General features: G+C 43.3%; 1 protein-coding gene across 1 annotated transcript; it reads right to left on the bottom strand.

The window, feature by feature from the left end:
* Positions 1–1,116: 1,116 nt before the first annotated feature.
* On the bottom strand, positions 1,117–7,571 carry cd83 (CD83 molecule). Its single transcript, XM_056405998.1, has 5 exons — positions 6,938–7,571; positions 6,620–6,744; positions 5,193–5,415; positions 4,813–4,916; positions 1,117–4,295 (listed from the first exon to the last, which is right to left on the bottom strand). The coding sequence occupies exons 1-5, from the start codon at positions 6,975–6,977 to the stop codon at positions 4,155–4,157; spliced, it is 633 nt and encodes a 210-aa protein (XP_056261973.1). The 5' UTR covers positions 6,978–7,571; the 3' UTR covers positions 1,117–4,154.
* Between the last annotated feature and the right edge of the window lie 9,384 nt (positions 7,572–16,955).

Here is a 16,955-nt window from a genome sequence, read left to right as displayed (position 1 = left end):
AAGAGAAAACAACGACACATGCGAGTCGAGGAGAATATTCTTCTTTTTATTATTATTGTGACTTTTTAAGCACAATCACATGTTTTATTTAGTCAACCGCTGTAGCATGTGAAACACAAGGTGTCGAGTTGCATTCTGGAATATGTAGTGTCCAGTGTTTACGGAGGGTATAATCTGCCTCTTCTGCTTCAATGTTGCCCTCTTAAATAAAAGATAAACATCAGTCACAGCTCTAATGGTCAGGAATGTCAACACCTTTTATTTACAGTTTTTATTCAATGAACCAATCACAAACAGACATGTCGTCCTCATGACGGGCACACAGCACTTCTGTATCTCGAAGTTATGACTCAAAACTATTAGTCAAACGGACTTCTCGTTTCAATTATTGTAAAATTGAAATTCAGATGGAGTTCCCCCCTCGAACAATTTTAATATTATATATATATATATATATATATATACACTACCATTCAAAAGTTTGGGGTCACTTAGAAATGTCTTTATTCTTCAAAGTAAAGCACTGTTTTTTCAATAAAGATAACATTAATCATAAATACCCTCTATACATTGTTAATGTGGTAAATGACTATTCTAGGTGAAACGTCTGGTTTCTAATGAAATATCTCCAGAGGTGTATAGAGGCCCATTTCCATCAACGATCACTCCAGTGTTCTGATGGTACATTGTGTTATCGCCTTAGAAGACTAATGTCTGATTAGAAAACCCTTGTGCAATTATGTTAGCACAGCTGAAAACAGTTATGCTGGTGATATAAACTATACAACTGGCCTTCCTTTGAGCTTGAAGTTTGAAGAACAAAATTAATACTTCAAATATTAATCATTATTTCTAACCTTGTCAATGTCTTGACTATATGTTCTATGAAATGTTCAATTCATTTGATAAATAAAAGTGAGTTTTCATGGAAGACACAAAATTGTCTGGATGACACCAAACTTTTGAACGGTAGTGGATATATTAGGGCTGTCAATCGATTAAAAAAATTTAACTAATTAATCTCACATTTTGAAATTCATTAATCGCGATTAAAAGTTGTTTCTTTCTTCTAAAGACTAAATCTTGTAAATGAACGAGTAATCCCTTCAGACAGCGTGTATTTTAGACACTTGTTTAATTGTATTATTTTTTCAAGACAAAACTTCACACAGAGCTGTGTTTTCAAAGAGGCTCCTACCTATAAAGTGCCAGCGAGGGATTTAATTGTAATGTCTCGTCGTTTATGTTAAGTTTTAGTTATGTTTTCCATGTCCGCTTTTATTTTGTAGTAACTGTCCTCTCTTGTTTCAGAAACTTTATTTCCTGCCCCGGTGTTTCCTCGTTAGTGTGATTGTCTGCTCCACCCCTGATTGTGTCCACCTGTTGCCCGTTTCCTCAGGTATTTAAGCCGGTGTCTACCTGTGTCTTGTGTCAGATCGTCTTGTCTCTTGTCTCGTCATGATCGTTTTTGTCCTGGTTTGCTTTTCCAACATAGTTGTGATTTTGTTTTGTACTTTGTTCAAAGTCTTTTTCCAGCATAGCTGTGATTTTCTGTTTTCTTATAGATAGATGGATACTTTATTGATTCAGAGGGAAATTTAGGTCATCCAGTAGCTTATACACTTAACTTAACTCACAAACATACATACACACAGTAGAAAAAAACAATACACATATGGAGAACATGTTCACAGGGTGTATACAGATATTACAGTCTGTGCAATGGGCTAGTATAGCCAGTAAAAAGATTAAAAGATGGACAGTGTGATGGAAAAATTAAGAGCTGAGAAGAGGAGGGGAGACCGAGGTGGACTCATGCAGAGAAGTCCATCCCCCTCCCCCTCCCCCTCTGCGTGGCGTTGTACAGTCGTATTGCCCTGGGGACAAAGGACTTCCTCAGCCTGTCCGATGAGCATGACAGTGACAGGAGTCGGCCACTGAAGATGCTCCTTTGTCCGTTAGAGGACTGTGTAGTGAACAAAGTTGCGTTAAAATATTTTAGTGCGTTAATCGCGGCCAAATTAATCGCATAGATTAACGCGTTAACGCTGACAGCCCTAATATATATTTATAATAATAATAATATATATTTTAATGTTCAAACTTCTGTCATCGAGCCTCAGACTGAACCTAAAGGACGGCAGAAGCAGTTGTTGAGATGTAAACATCCGTTATAAAGATCTCTTAAAGGGGCGGCGCACGCCGAGCAGACAGGATTTCCCCAGCGAGTTTGCCAACCGACGTTTAGAGTCCTGGGTCCCCTCCTCTTCCTCTCACTTCTTGAGTCCCTCAATGCTCTGTACTGGGTCCCCTCCTCTTCCTCTCACTACTGGGGTCGCTCAAGGCTCTGTCCTGGGTCCCCTCCTCTTCCTCTCACTACTGGGGTCCCTCCTCTTCCTCTCACTACTGGGGTCCCTCAAGGCTCTGTCCTGGGTCCCCTCCTCTTCCTCTCACTACTGGGGTCCCTCAAGGCTCTGTACTGGGTCCCCTCCTCTTCCTCTCGCTACTGGAGTCCCTCAAGGCTCCGTCCTGGGTCCCCTCCTCTTCCTCTCACTACTGGGGTCCCTCAATGCTCTGTACTGGGTCCCCTCCTCTTCCTCTCACTACTGGGGTCCCTCAAGGCTCTGTCCTGGGTCCCCTCTTCCTCTCACTACTGGAGTCCCTCAAGGCTCTGTCCTGGGTCCCCTCCTCTTCCTCTCACTACTGGGGTCCCTCAAGGCTCTGTCCTGGGTCCCCTCTTCCTCTCACTACTGGAGTCCCTCAAGGCTCTGTCCTGGGTCCCCTCCTCTTCTCTCACTACTGGGGTCCCTCAAGGCTCTGTCCTGGGTCCCCTCTTCCTCTCACTACTGGGGTCCCTCAAGGCTCTGTCCTGGGTCCCCTCTTCCTCTCACTACTGGGGTCCCTCAAGGCTCTGTCCTGGGTCCCCTCTTCCTCTCACTACTGGAGTCCCTCAAGGCTCCGTCCTGGGTCCCCTCCTCTTCCTCTCACTACTGGAGTCCCTCAAGGCTCTGTCCTGGGTCGCCTCCTCTTCTCTCACTATGGGGTCCCTCAAGGCTCTGTCCTGGGTCCCCTCCTCTTCCTCTCACTACTGGGGTCCCTCAAGGCTCTGTCCTGGGTCCCCTCCTCTTCTCTCACTACTGGGGTCCCTCAAGGCTCTGTCCTGGGTCCCCTCCTCTTCCTCTCACTACTGGGGTCCCTCAAGGCTCCGTCCTGGGTCCCCTCCTCTTCCTCTCGCTACTGGAGTCCCTCAAGGCTCTGTACTGGGTCCCCTCCTCTTCCTCTCGCTACTGGAGTCCCTCAAGGCTCTGTACTGGGTCTCCTCCTCTTCCTCTCACTACTGGGGTCCCTCAAGGCTCTGTCCTGGGTCCCCTCCTCTTCCTCTCACTACTGGGGTCCCTCAAGGCTCTGTCCTGGGTCCCCTCCTCTTCCTCTCACTACTGGGGTCCCTCAAGGCCCTCCTCTCCTCTCTGGACACTAATTCTCTCGGCTCTGTCATTCGCTCACATGGCTTCTCCTACCATAACAATGCTGATGACACCAACTGATCCTCTCGTTTCCCCGATCTGAAACACGGGTGGCGGCATGAATCTCTGCCTGTCTGACATCTCTCAGTGGACGTCTGCACACCACCTGAAAATCAACCCTGACAAGACCGAGCGACTTGAACCCGACCAGCTGCTCGACGTGGACAGGAAGCCTCGAGACCAGTGGTCTTCAAACTACGGCCCGTGGGCCGGATCCGGCCCACCTCCACATTTGGTCTGAACAATACCAGAGACGCGTTCCGATTTATAATTTTTTTCACCTGGCCCGCTGCCATTGAGATTGCAGTGAGACGTGGAGAAAATGTGAAGTGGTGCTCTTCGCAATAAAACATCTTTGATGGGACGTGTCGAGTCCAGATGTCTTCAGCGTTTGGGAAGTTAGGTTAGCTTGAATGTTAGCCGCTACATCTGCTGCTGTCACGCTGCACGGTGTAGCGATACTAACAAAGTACCCGTACGTTAAAAACGATGTGATTTAGCATTTTTTTTGTATCGATACTTCATTAAAAGAGCGATCAGAGCGCACGCGCTGCTCCGATCCGCTAAATGCTGTCTGCAAGCGCTTCCCGTGATGTGGCCCTCTCAGGAAAAAGTTTGGGGACCCCTGCTCTAGACGCAGATGTGCTTCATGGAGCGGCCGTGCGGCGCTCTAGGACCCGGCGTGGAGACGGACAGCAGCTGCTTCTCGTCCAGCAGCGTCGCTTTGGTCAGCGCCCGGTTCCGGTCTCTGAGGAGCTTCATCAGACTGACCTGAGGAGGAGGGACTAAATACTTTAGAGTATGTAGAGCATGTTGTAGAGCACGTTGTCGAGCATGTAGTAGAGCGTTCTTGTAGAGCACGTTGTAGAGCATGTTGTAGAGCATGTTGTAGAGCATGTAGAGCATGTTGTAGAGCATGTTGTAGAGCATGTAGAGCATGTTGTAGAGCGTGTTGTAGAGCGTGTTGTAGAGCGTGTTGTAGAGCATGTTGTAGAGCATGTAGAGCATGTTGTAGAGCGTGTTGTAGAGCATGTTGTAGAGCATGTTGTAGAGCGTGTTGTAGAGCATGTTGTAGAGCATGTTGTAGAGCGTGTTGTAGAGCATGTTGTAGAGCATGTTGTAGAGCATGTAGAGCATGTTGTAGAGCATGTAGAGCATGTTGTAGAGCGTGTTGTAGAGCGTGTTGTAGAGCGTGTTGTAGAGCATGTTGTAGAGCATGTTGTAGAGCATGTTGTAGAGCATGTTGTAGAGCATGTTGTAGAGCATGTTGTAGAGCTGCAGGACTCACGTAGGCGGTGATGAAGAGCAGCAGGGAGAAGGTCAGAACCAGGGAGGCAAGCAGCAGCAGCTGAGCGTCCGTCAGATGGTTTCTTGGAGGTTCCTCTCGACACTCTGGAAATAAGAATAACAACTTATTGAAGGATTAAAAACATAAAAAAGGAAAACAAAATTAAAAAACAAAGAAAAAAACAAAGAAAAAACTAGAATAATTCTAAATTATATATATATATATATTAGTGCTGTGAAAAATAACGCGTTATGATTAAATGACAGGATTAATTTGTTAATTAAAAAAAAAATCGTAAACGTGGCGTTCGCATGGAAAGAAATGCCTGTGTGAGTGACAGGTGCATCGGCCAATCAGAGCACAGGGTTAGAGGCGCTCACCTTTCATGGCGAGGACCACCCGGCCCTCCCGGTTCTGCTCGCCCACCGGCGCCGCCAGCTGACACGAGTACACGCCGCAGTCGGCACACGTGAGGTTGTCCAGCCGGAGGTCACGTGACGCGTTCAGCTCCGCGTGCCGCGCGCCGCTGTAGCGCCGCATCCTGCCGTCGGGGAGGTCTTTAGTCAGGAGGCCTTGGAGGCGGGGTGCTGGCGCCGCTCCTTCCTGTGACATCATCATGACATCATCACGCGGTTACTAACACATCCAACACTACAGAGTACTTTCACTGGTACTTCATGTATCTCCTATACGTCAGAAATCACTGGAAAAAGAACGGGACAATAAATGTGGAAAGTAATTAAAATAGTATACAAGTAAATTGTTTTATCAAATAATTAGAAGAATAAATATGTATGTAAAAATATCTTAAAATGTGAATAAATGGAGGAATTAATAAAGTAAATAAAAATTATAAAGAGGAAAAAAATAAGAAAATAATTGGACAATAAATGTGGAAAATAAATAAATAGGTCAATATATATTTTTTAATAAAATATCCCTAGAATTTCTTTAGAGGAATTAATAAAGTAAATAAAAATGGGAAATATAAAGAGAACAAATAATAAATACGTTTTTTTTATTGAATAAAAACATAAATATGTATCAATTGTTTATATAAAGAGGAATAAATAAAAGGTTGAATATGTAAATAAAAACATTAGAAAATATAAAGATGGATTAAAAAAATATTCTAAAAATGGGAAAATATTGGGAGGAACAAATAAGTAAATAAAGTGTTCTTTCTTTTATTTCATGATATTTCTACATTTATTTTCTTATCTGAATACTTCTTCTCAGCACTGAATAAGCAAAATATACCAAATACGACTGATATTCTACTTCTAAGAATACTCCAACACAAATTAAAGTCCAAAATGAAAGTAAAATCAAAAGTATAAAAAAATTGTAAATTTTCCTTCTCTGAATAATATTTACTTAATTTATATATTTCAAAAGCTGCTCATGAATATAGATGTGCCGTTGGTTTTAAGTCTCGTTTTGATCATTATTTTCTTTTTGAATGGAACTTTTGGGCTTTCATGAAAAAACAAAAACTTGAAAGTATTTTTAAAAGTATCTCGAATCCGGTTTGCATTGAAGAACATTCACAGTATTAGTGCTATAAACACTTTCATATCTACATAACGGAGTGGATATGTTTTACTTTGGCTGCAGATTAAAAGCCTCGAACCTGTTCTGGATTCCTGTTTTGAGGCGTTTCCGGTAACAACTTTAACTTCCTGGACGTGAACAGAACAACAAGCTGAGCTATGAGGAAGCCTCGAGCAGCCCGGACCGGACCGGCCTGTTTGAGCCGCGTGCGCGCGCACAATGACGTGCACGCCAAGTGGGTTGTTGTTGTTACCTTGTACCACCTCACGGCTCGGTACCGGACACCGGGCTTCTCCTCCGCGGTGCACGGGAGGACCCGGCCCGCCCCGCACACGGCCCGGACCTCCTGCAGAGCCTGGACCTCCTGCAGAGCCGCACCTGGGGAGAGTCTCGCGCTCATCAAACATCCCATAATAACCTCATGTAACCTATGAGCCGTCATGAAGACGTTGAGACTGAAATGCACCGCGACGAACAGACACGGTCATGACGTCATGACGTGTGCAGGAGCGTTTAGAACAATTAGAATGCAAATGATTAAACCATAAATAATGTTGATGACGCGACTCACGGAGGGTCAGCAGCAGAGCCAGGGTCAGCGGAGACAGCATGATGAAGATGAGCAAGAGGAGGAGGAGGAGGATGAGACGAGTCCGTCTCTCACAGACTCGCTTTTATACATCGAGCAGGAGGAGGAGGAGGAGGAGGAGGAGGAGGAGCACGCGCCTCCCATCCCCAGCCCGAGGTGGAATGTGAACTTTCCAGCCCCGTGATTATTGATCAACAGTTTATGTCTCTGTGTATGATGATCAATACATAATGCAGTTTAAAGTGAGCCGGGTCGCAGAAGTTATCGCGATGATTCCGGAGACGTGATCACGTGGTGCTAAAAAAAAGAAGTGTTTATTTATTTACTTCTTTTTATTGAATTTTACTTCGTTTTTGTTGTTGTTGAAGCGTAAAAATAGAAAAAAAGTTTGTATTCATGTTCAGTTTGCTTATTGATTATCTATATATATATAATCATATCATATAGATATATAGACTGTTGTTCAGAAGGAGACGCTCGTCGCCCGTGTATGACGTCACTGCCACATGTTCGCATTAAGCTTATAGATGTTAATTAACGTTATCATAAGTTAGACATCATGAGTTTCACTTCACGTCACAGCTCGAGGGAAAGTGAAAGAGGAACTTCCGGTGGTTTCCTGTAAACCGGGAGATTCCAGGAAATGGTTTCATTCTGGAAACATTTGATACGTCAGGCATGTCAGATCTCTTTTCTGTGCACTATAATTATTTTTGAATATTAATTTGAGGGGTTTAAGTTATTAGAAAATTAAAAGATAAAACCATCTAAAAATGATTTATTATATATTTTTATTTATTATATAAATAAAAGAAAACTATATGAATAATAAATAATTACAAATATGTATTATTCTATTTATATATATATACATATGAATCTATTTTTTAAATATAAAATTCTAATTATAAATTATATATAAATATAATAATATATTATTAATAATAATATTATTATTTTTTTAAATGTATTTTATAGTATAGTACTTATAGTGACCATTTATCCTGAGTGTCCATTTGTTTGTCACGTTTGTTGTCGGGGACTGGGGGTTCTTTGACGCTTGTGTTGTGAAATAAAGGAAATCCAAAGCGGTCCAAGTAAAGTTCCAAGTGGTGGGTTTATTACCAAAATGGATGTTACAACTTGTGGGTAGAAAATAAAACAACAAATAAAGGTTTAGAGCACAAAAAAGCAGGGAGGCCTTTCCTCCAGCAACATAATCAGACAGCAAGGTCAAAAGCTGTGTGCTCCCAGTCGGCCGCACCTCCCCCAGGTCACGCTCCTATTTATTGGCCTTTCAACCTGTAGAGGGCACAAATTCTCAGAAAATATAAATAAATACAAACATTAAAATAACGTATAGAAATGGCTCCTACATTACCGGCCCCTAATTGTTATTTGGCAAGCAAAACAATTACGAAATTAAATACAAATGGGAGCCTTGAAATCGTTACTTTTCTATGTATCCAAATGTATTTAAGACAAAATAGAGTGTACTAGACCATTGTCTTCTTGAGTTGTCAAGCTTCGTCTTCATCACCCTCTAGAATCAAACAGAGCTTTGTGATGGGTCTTTTTAGGATGCTGCTTTGGGTCTTGATGCTCACGGTTCGCACAAGTCCTTTCTGGTCAGGGAAAACTTCAATTATTCTTCCTACAATCCAGGAGCCTCTTGGTGCCGTTGGATCCACCACTAAAGCAACATCTCCACACTGGAAGTTCCTTCTTTTGGTGTTCCACTTTTGGCGCTCTTGGAGTAGTGGTAAATATTCTAGTGTCCAACGTCTCCAGAAGAGGTTGGCCAAGTATTGAATCTGCCTCCAGCGCCGTCTGGTGTAAAGGTCAGTCTTATCAAAGGTACCTGGTGGGAGAGTTGGCTCTGCCTTGAGCAGTAAGAGATCATTTGGTGAGAGGGGCTGCAAGTCTTGAGTGTCAGTGGTGACTGTTGTGAGGGGCCGACTGTTCAAGATTGCTTCCACTTCACACAATACGGTCTGGAGTCCCTCCTCATCGATGCTCTGCTGTTTAAGAACAGAACAGAGGACTTGTCTGATTGATCGTATCAGCCTTTCCCATATGCCTCCATGATGGGATGCTCCTGGTGGGTTGAATGTCCACTCTATGCCTTGCTCTCTGAGTGTTTTTTGTATCTTGTCCTGGTTTGCTGTGGTCAATGCTCTCTGCAGTTCTTTCTTTGCACCAACAAAGTTGGTTCCATTGTCTGAGCGTATGCGTTTCACTTGGCCCCTCCTACAAATGAAACGTCTCAGAGCATTGATACAGGCATTTGTATCTAAGGAGCTGGCCACTTCAATGTGAACTGCCCTGCTGGTCATGCAAGTGAATAACACCCCATATCTCTTCACCAGTGTTCTCCCTCTTTTTACTTCGAAAGGACCGAAATAGTCCACTCCGGTGTTGGTAAACGGAGGTAAATCAGGCTGAAGTCTTTCCTTTGGCAAGTCAGACATTTTTTGTTCTCCAACTCGAGCTCTGTGCCGTCTGCACATCACGCACCGAGTCAGAATCTTTCTGGCTGCTGAATTTGCATTGACAATCCAATATTTTCTCCGCAGTTCAGACAGCATATGATTTCTTCCACCATGTCCTGTTATCTTATGCATGTACTGTAAAATCAGTTTGGATACGTGTGAGTTTTTTGGGATTATGGCAGGACAGTTTCTTTCTTGTCCTGTGGTTATTTTGTTCAACCTGCCTCCCACTCTTAGTACTCCATCCTTCACGTATGGGTCAAGTTTGTATAGTACACTTTTCCTCTTTATTTCAGGAGTCTTTGTGGTAAGCATTTCTATTTCCCTTGGAAAGAACTGAGATTGGGTAAATTGAACAATGGCAATTTCAGCTTTCTTTAAATCCTCAAGACTCATCCACTGGCCACTTAGTGGGTAAGCAGGCATGTCCTTTGTCTTACTCCTGGTAATCACTTTGTTCTCACCCAGTTTTCTTTTTTGCACCAGTCCTTTTAAGGTTTCCTTTAGCTTCAGATACCATGCAACTGCAAGCTGAAGTTTTGTCCAGTCAGAAAAGTGTGTCATCAGTCTTTGTGTTGCATTTTCTTCCTTTGCACAGATTGCATTCACTGTGTGTGTTCTTTTTAGCTCTGGGTCATCCAGTGCAAGTGAACTGGTCTCTTTGAAGCCGACAGGCCTATGCTGTTGCTCCTGTTTCTCTTTCCATAAAATGTCTGGACCATGAAGCCATCTTTTGTTGTTCGTAAGTTTATCTGCATTTTGGCCTCTTGTTGCATCATCAGCGGGGTTGGATTTTGACTCAATGTATTTCCACTGTGATAACTCTGTTGCATCTCTTATTGCTGCAACTCGATTGGCCACAAATGTTTTGTATCTGGAGTGTTCGTTTGCTATGTACTTTAGTACAGATTGGCTGTCTGTCCAGAACATGGAATGGTCTAGATGCAGCTGCAAACTAGATCTCAGCAGCCTGTCCACTTTTACAGCTAAAACTGCTGCAGCAAGCTCCAACCTGGGGATCGTCATTCCTTTGAGAGGAGTAACGCGTCCTTTTCCCATGACAAAGGTGACATGGACGATGTTATGGTCATTCACAAGCCTTATATAACTTACAGTTCCATAGCCCTGGTCGCTTGCATCTGCAAAGTGATGTAACTGTGCATTTTTTATTGATCCAAATCCTTCAGGTTTAAAGCATCGTGGCACCTTGAAGTCTGACATTCTAGTCACGTCGGCTGCCCATTTCGACCACTGCTGACGGATGCCGAGGGGTACTTCTGCATCCCAACCTAGATTCATCTTACAGAGCTCCTGTAGCAGGAATTCGGCTGTTAGTGTAAAGGGGGTTAGGAAGCCAAGGGGGTCGTAGATTGAACAGACCATTGACAACATTCCTCTTCTGGTGAGTGGCTGTTGTTTTGGCTGAACGTTGAAAGTAAAGTTGTCACTCTCGATACACCATTGCAGACCTAAGGCCCTTTCAGTTGGAAGTTTGTCGTTGTCAAGGTCGAGATCCATCATCTCTTTGGCCCTATCCTCCACGTGAATTAAAGACAACACCTCCCTGTTATTTGTAGCCCACTTCGAAAGGTGAAAGCCTCCTCTTCGGCAGAGGGCTGTGATGTCGGTGATGAGTTGCATTGCCTCCCAGGCTGTGGGCACTGATTTCAACAGATCATCAACATAAAAGTTTTGCAGAACTGTATCTGTTACCTCGGGCCTGAAGTGCTCTCTGTTGTCCTTAGCTGTTCTCCTGAGTGCATAGCTTGCACAGCTGGGGGAAGATGTTGCCCCAAAGAGGTGGACAGTCATTCTGTGTTCCACAGGAGGTTGGGATACGTCTCCGTCTGGCCACCACAGAAACCTGAGGAAGTCAGCATCACTGTCTGAGACTTTCACTTGATGGAACATGGCAGTGATATCCGCCATCAGTCCTATTGGCTCCTGACGGAATCTGTTGAGCACATCTATAAGACTGTTAGTTAAGTCGGGGCCTTTGAGTAATTCTGCATTCAATGCTTTTCCACAGAAGGATGCTCCACAATCAAACACAACTCTTAATTTCCCTTTCTTTGGGTGGTACACTCCATGGTGGGGCAGGTACCACACCTTTCTATCCATTCTAGTCAGCTGCCCCTCTGGCACAACTTCTGCATATCCTTTGCTGATCGTGTCAGTCATGAATGAGGTGTATTCTGCTTGGAACGACTGGTGCCTATTGAATTTCTGTTTCAGGCTTTGGAGCCGTTGCTCTGCAAGGCTACGGTTATTAGGCAACGTAGCATGTTCCTTTCTAAATGGTAACTTGAGGCTGTAGTGTCCATCTACAACTTTGGCAGACTCATCTGCGATTTTAAGAAACTGTTTGTCTTCAATGGACATTTCCTTCTCCTCTTCGCACAAATTCTCACTGAAGTCAGTATTGTACTGAGCAATCAGCATCTCCTGCAGGTTATGGACTGAAATTCGGTTAACTGTATGAGACTGAATTTCATTGTTAGATCCTGTCCCTACTGGGCCGTTCACTACCCATCCAAGACGTGTTCTCATTGCATATGGGCCGTCTCCTTCACTGTTTATGACTTGCCAGGGCTCTATTGCTTTGGGTGCATTTGTGCCTATCAGCAAGTCAATGCCTGCATCAATAGTGTAAATGTTGACATCTTTAAGATAAGGCCACTTTGATAGAGACTTCTGGTTGGGTATGTTACTCTTTGTTAGAGGAATCTTTGCTTGTGTGTATGTCTCTGGCAGAGTTATGAACCCGTTGTCATGAAGTCCACTCACTTCCAGTCCAGTGATGACATTAGTCGACATAGTTTTCTCCTGGCCCATTGTGCGCAGCATGATGCTTGTTCTTTTCCCTTGTACATTTAGTTGGCGCATTAATCTATCAGTACAAAAGGTGGCAGAGCTGCCGGGGTCAAGAAACGCATAAGCTTGTATAACTGTGCTGCCCTTGTTTGATTTGACCTTTACGGGTACGATGGACATCAGACACTCTTCACCGGCCCCAGTTTGGCTGCATGTTTGGAGGGACACAAGGCCTGTGTTCTTCACCCTCTTGGGTTCCTTGGCTGTCTCCTTACTTGTTTCCTGTTGTTCTGCTCCTTTGTTCTGCTCCACTTGTCCTATGTGCAGTACAGTAGGATGCGCCCTCTTGCAAATGGTGCATGACCGGCGCTGGTTGCAGTCCTTGCTCATATGACCTGTTAAGAGACATGCAAAACAGATACCTCTTTCTTTCAATAATGTCATCTTGTCAATGTGACGTTTCTTTTTAAACCAAGCGCAGCTTGCCAGTAGATGTTCTCCTGAGCAAAACAGACAGAATGGTCTATGTTGGACTGGTGATGACGCGCTATTCCTCTGTTTGGGATAAGTGGGGATAACATCAATGGTTGCTGCGTTGGTTGTGAAGCCCTTGTCACTGTATTTGGATTTCACGGAACTTGAGTGTATGGGCCTTAGACCTTGTGCTTTTGGTGAGGGATCTTGTATAGCACCAAAGACAGGGTCTGTCAAGATTTTGACTTGTCTTTCGATAAACTCAACTAAGGTTCCGAATGTGGCTCTGCGGTTTGTAGTTTCTTGAAACTTGCATACTTCCACTCTCCATCCTCCTCTCAATGTGTAGGGCAATTTGCTGACTAATAATTTCAAATTAGAAGCCAGATTTAATTCATCCATGTAGGCAATTTCATTCATACCATTCAAGCAACCTCTGAGGTACAGAGCATATGATTTCAGGGTTTGGGAATCCTCAGATCGAATGGAGGGCCATGTTAATGCCTTTTTAATGTATGCATTGGAGACTTGATACTCATTTCCAAAGTGCTCTTTGAGCAATTCTTTGGCCCTTGCAAAGCCTATATCGGCATCTAAGAAGAGACATGTCTTCACCAGCTCTCTGGCTTGACCACATGTATATTGCTCCAGATAGTACAATTTGTCCTTTGCATGCTCAATTTTGCTCTCTATCATATGTTCAAATGAACTAATAAATGATCTGTAATCAATTGGATCATTAGAAAATACCTTCATCTCCTTTCGTGGCAAAGATGATTTGTCCTGTTGCCTCATCAAAGATGCTGTGATGTCGTTTTGCCTCTGCAGAATGTCATAGAGATGAACAGTGTCTTGTTCTCCAGGAGAGGCCCGAGGTGCCTCACCTTGGGCCCGTCGCCCTGAGTGGGGCTGTGATGGACCCTGGGGGTGCAGAGTGGTTTGAGAGGGCTGTGCTTGAGGAGAGGACCTACTAAGGCGTGAAGGCTCCTGAGGATGGCTGCGGGGCTGTGGCTGACTTGGCTGGGCAGAGGATCTGTACAGAGATGGATCTGGCCACAGGGGGGACTGCGCAGATGGAAGGAAATACGGCTCTTTACTGGCCTGAAGTTGCATTGGTTGAGGGGGGAGGGCATGTGATTTAAGTCTAACACTCACATCTTGCATTCCTTTGCCATGCCCCCTTTCCACTTTTGGTTCATCATATTCCTTTCCAATAAATTCCTTTGTCTCTTGTAATTTGAGTGTTTTCTCAAAATACTCATTCATTCCATCTCTCTGTGAAACACCACTTTTTCTATCACTTAATATATCGAGTTTGGCATTAGCTGCATCTAATTCGCTTTGGACCGCTAACGTTTCCTTTTGTTTTCTCAGCTTTTCTTGTATTTGAGCCACATCTGCTTGTCTTTGAGCCAACTCTGCTTGTCTTTGAGCCAAATCTGCTTCCTCACTTTCTATGGCGTGCTTTTCTTTAAGAGCCGCCAGTTTAACTTGTAGCGCAGCCTTCTCCGCTGCTGCGCGGCTCCACGTGGAGGAGGTTGAAGAGACCTTTGATCCCCCGTCGTCTGCTTTCCTTGCATAAGTTGCAGAAACACTGTCCTCTGGACTTATGTCTTCTCCATCATCACCATCATCACGCCTTTCGTGTTCAGTTAGCCATGCATTCGCTTCCCACATGAACGATTCATTTATCTTTCTTTTAGGTTCATACCACACTGCATCATCAGATTCGCGTTCCTTTTCCGATAATACATGCTGATACTCCTTATGACTCGATTTAAATTCACCCAATAAGTCATCATATCGTGCTAGACTTTCCATCACTTGTTTTATATTTGACGGGACAGTCATCAGCTCTTTAATAATATTCATCTTGCGGGTAAGCATTCCGAGTTTAATCTTCCTGGATTTACGCAAATCCTTTGCGATTTCATTTTCATCCAACTCGGTTTGCACATTTGTGCCTTCGGGCTTACTGCTTTCATCAGCCATTGTGGAACAAAAAGGGAAGAATCCTCGCAAAAATCAAAGTATCCTTTCCACAATATATCAACGCTCCGTCGGCGTCAAGCTAATCCAGCAAGGCGCGTGCGCATCAACTAACAAGCAGCTTTTAAACTTTCTTCTAGCCACTTAAAGTCTGATCAAACTTGATTCAAAGACAATCCATAATTTGAACAAAAATATTATCTAACGAATAAATACAAGCTTCGGCTCCTTGAGCTCTTTGTCCAAGCACAACTTTAACTTTTTAAAGTATAGAGGCCTACCGCATTTTCGGGTTTTGTTTGTCGGCTTTCCTTTTTTCCTTTACGGCCGTTCCTGGCGTGGTTTTCGAGTTCCAATCCTTGTAATCCACGGGGTTATCCAGATCCAATAGCGAGCTTTTGACTAATATAGTGACCATTTATCCTGAGTGTCCATTTGTTTGTCACGTTTGTTGTCGGGGACTGGGGGTTCTTTGACGCTTGTGTTGTGAAATAAAGGAAATCCAAAGCGGTCCAAGTAAAGTTCCAAGTGGTGGGTTTATTACCAAAATGGATGTTACAACTTGTGGGTAGAAAATAAAACAACAAATAAAGGTTTAGAGCACAAAACAGCAGGGAGGCCTTTCCTCCAGCAACATAATCAGACAGCAAGGTCAACAGCTGTGTGCTCCCAGTCGGCCGCACCTCCCCCAGGTCACGCTCCTATTTATTGGCCTTTCAACCTGTAGAGGGCACAAATTCTCAGAAAATATAAATAAATACAAACATTAAAATAACGTATAGAAATGGCTCCTACAGTACTATATATATATACAGGACTGTCTCAGAAAATTAGAATATTGTGATAAAGTTCTTTATTTTCTGTAATGCAATTAAAAAAACAAAAATGTCATGCATTCTGGATTCATTACAAATCAACTGAAATATTGCAAGCCTTTTATTCTTTTAATATTGCTGATTATGGCTTACAGCTTAAGAAAACTCTAAAATCCTATCTCATAAAATTAGAATATTTCCTCAGACCAAGTGAAAAAAAAAAATTATAACAGCAAAACAAAATCAAACATTTGAAAATGTCCATTAATGCACTCAGTACTTGGTTGGGAATCCTTTTGCATGGATTACTGCATCAATGCGGCGTGGCATGGAGGCAATCAGCCTGTGGCATTGCTGAGGGTTTATGGATGCCCAGGATGCTTCAATAGCGGCCTTTAGCTCATTTGCATTGTTGGGTCTGGTGTCTTTCAGCTTCTTCTTCATAATACCCCACAAATTCTCTATGGGGTTCAGGTCAGGGAATTGGCAGGCCAATCGAGGACAGTAATGCCATGGTCAGTACACCAGTTACTGGTGGTTTTGGCACTGTGGGCAGGTGCCAGATCATGCTGGAAAATGAAATCCTCATCTCCATAGAGCTTTTCAGCAGACGGAAGCATGTAGTGCTCTAAAATCTCTTGGTACACAGCTGCATTTACTCTGGACTTGATGAAACACAGTGGACCAACACCAGCAGCTGACATGGCTCCCAAACCATCACTGACTGTGGGAACTTCACACTGGATTTCAAGCAACTTGGATTTTGCGCTCCAGCCTTTCTCCAGACTCTGGCGCCTTGACTTCCAAATGAAATACAACACTTGCTTTCGTCTGAAAAGAGGACTTTGGACCACTCTGCAACTGTCCAGTGCAGTAATCCGTGCAAAAGGATTCCCAACCAAGTACTGAGTGCATTAATGGACATTTTCAAATGTTTGATTTTGTTTTGCTGTTATAAATTTTTTTTTTTACTTGGTCTGAGGAAATATTCTAATTTTATGAGATAGGATTTTAGAGTTTTCTTAAGCTGTAAGCCATAATCAGCAATATTAAAAGAATAAAGGGCTTGCAATATTTCAGTTGATTTGTAATGAATCTAGAATGCATGACATTTTTGTTTTTTTAATTGCATTACAGAAAATAAAGAACTTCATCACAATATTCTAATTTTTTGAGACAGTCCTGTATATATGTATGTTTAGTCGGACGGAGGTTTTGCTCTCCGCTGTCCGTTGAAGGCGACTTGAAGGTCAGTAAAAAAAGTCGAGGAACAAATCGCTCAAAGAATTCAAAATTGTAAACATCTGATCTCAGTGGGACGTGAAGGACAATTAAAATTCAGAACTTTGCTCATTCAAATTCAGAACGTTGCTCATTAGCATAATGTGTATTGTTATGGGTACAAACTGAGTTAAA

The sequence above is a fragment of the Pseudoliparis swirei genome, chromosome 22 (assembly GCF_029220125.1).
Source record: "Pseudoliparis swirei isolate HS2019 ecotype Mariana Trench chromosome 22, NWPU_hadal_v1, whole genome shotgun sequence".
Classification (NCBI taxonomy): domain Eukaryota; kingdom Metazoa; phylum Chordata; class Actinopteri; order Perciformes; family Liparidae; genus Pseudoliparis; species Pseudoliparis swirei.
This window is presented reverse-complemented; position numbering and strand designations above follow the sequence as displayed.

Bases quoted from the DNA above. Each gene is read 5' to 3' on its own strand.
- cd83 (XM_056405998.1), bottom strand. From the start codon at position 6,977: ATGCTGTCTCCGCTGACCCTGGCTCTGCTGCTGACCCTCC. The intron at 5,416-6,619 runs GTAACAACAACA...ATGATGTCACAG, and splicing joins GAGCCGTGAGGTGGTACAAG to GAAGGAGCGGCGCCAGCACC. The intron at 4,296-4,812 runs GTGAGTCCTGCA...CCTCCTCCTCAG, and splicing joins TGCTCTTCATCACCGCCTAC to GTCAGTCTGATGAAGCTCCT.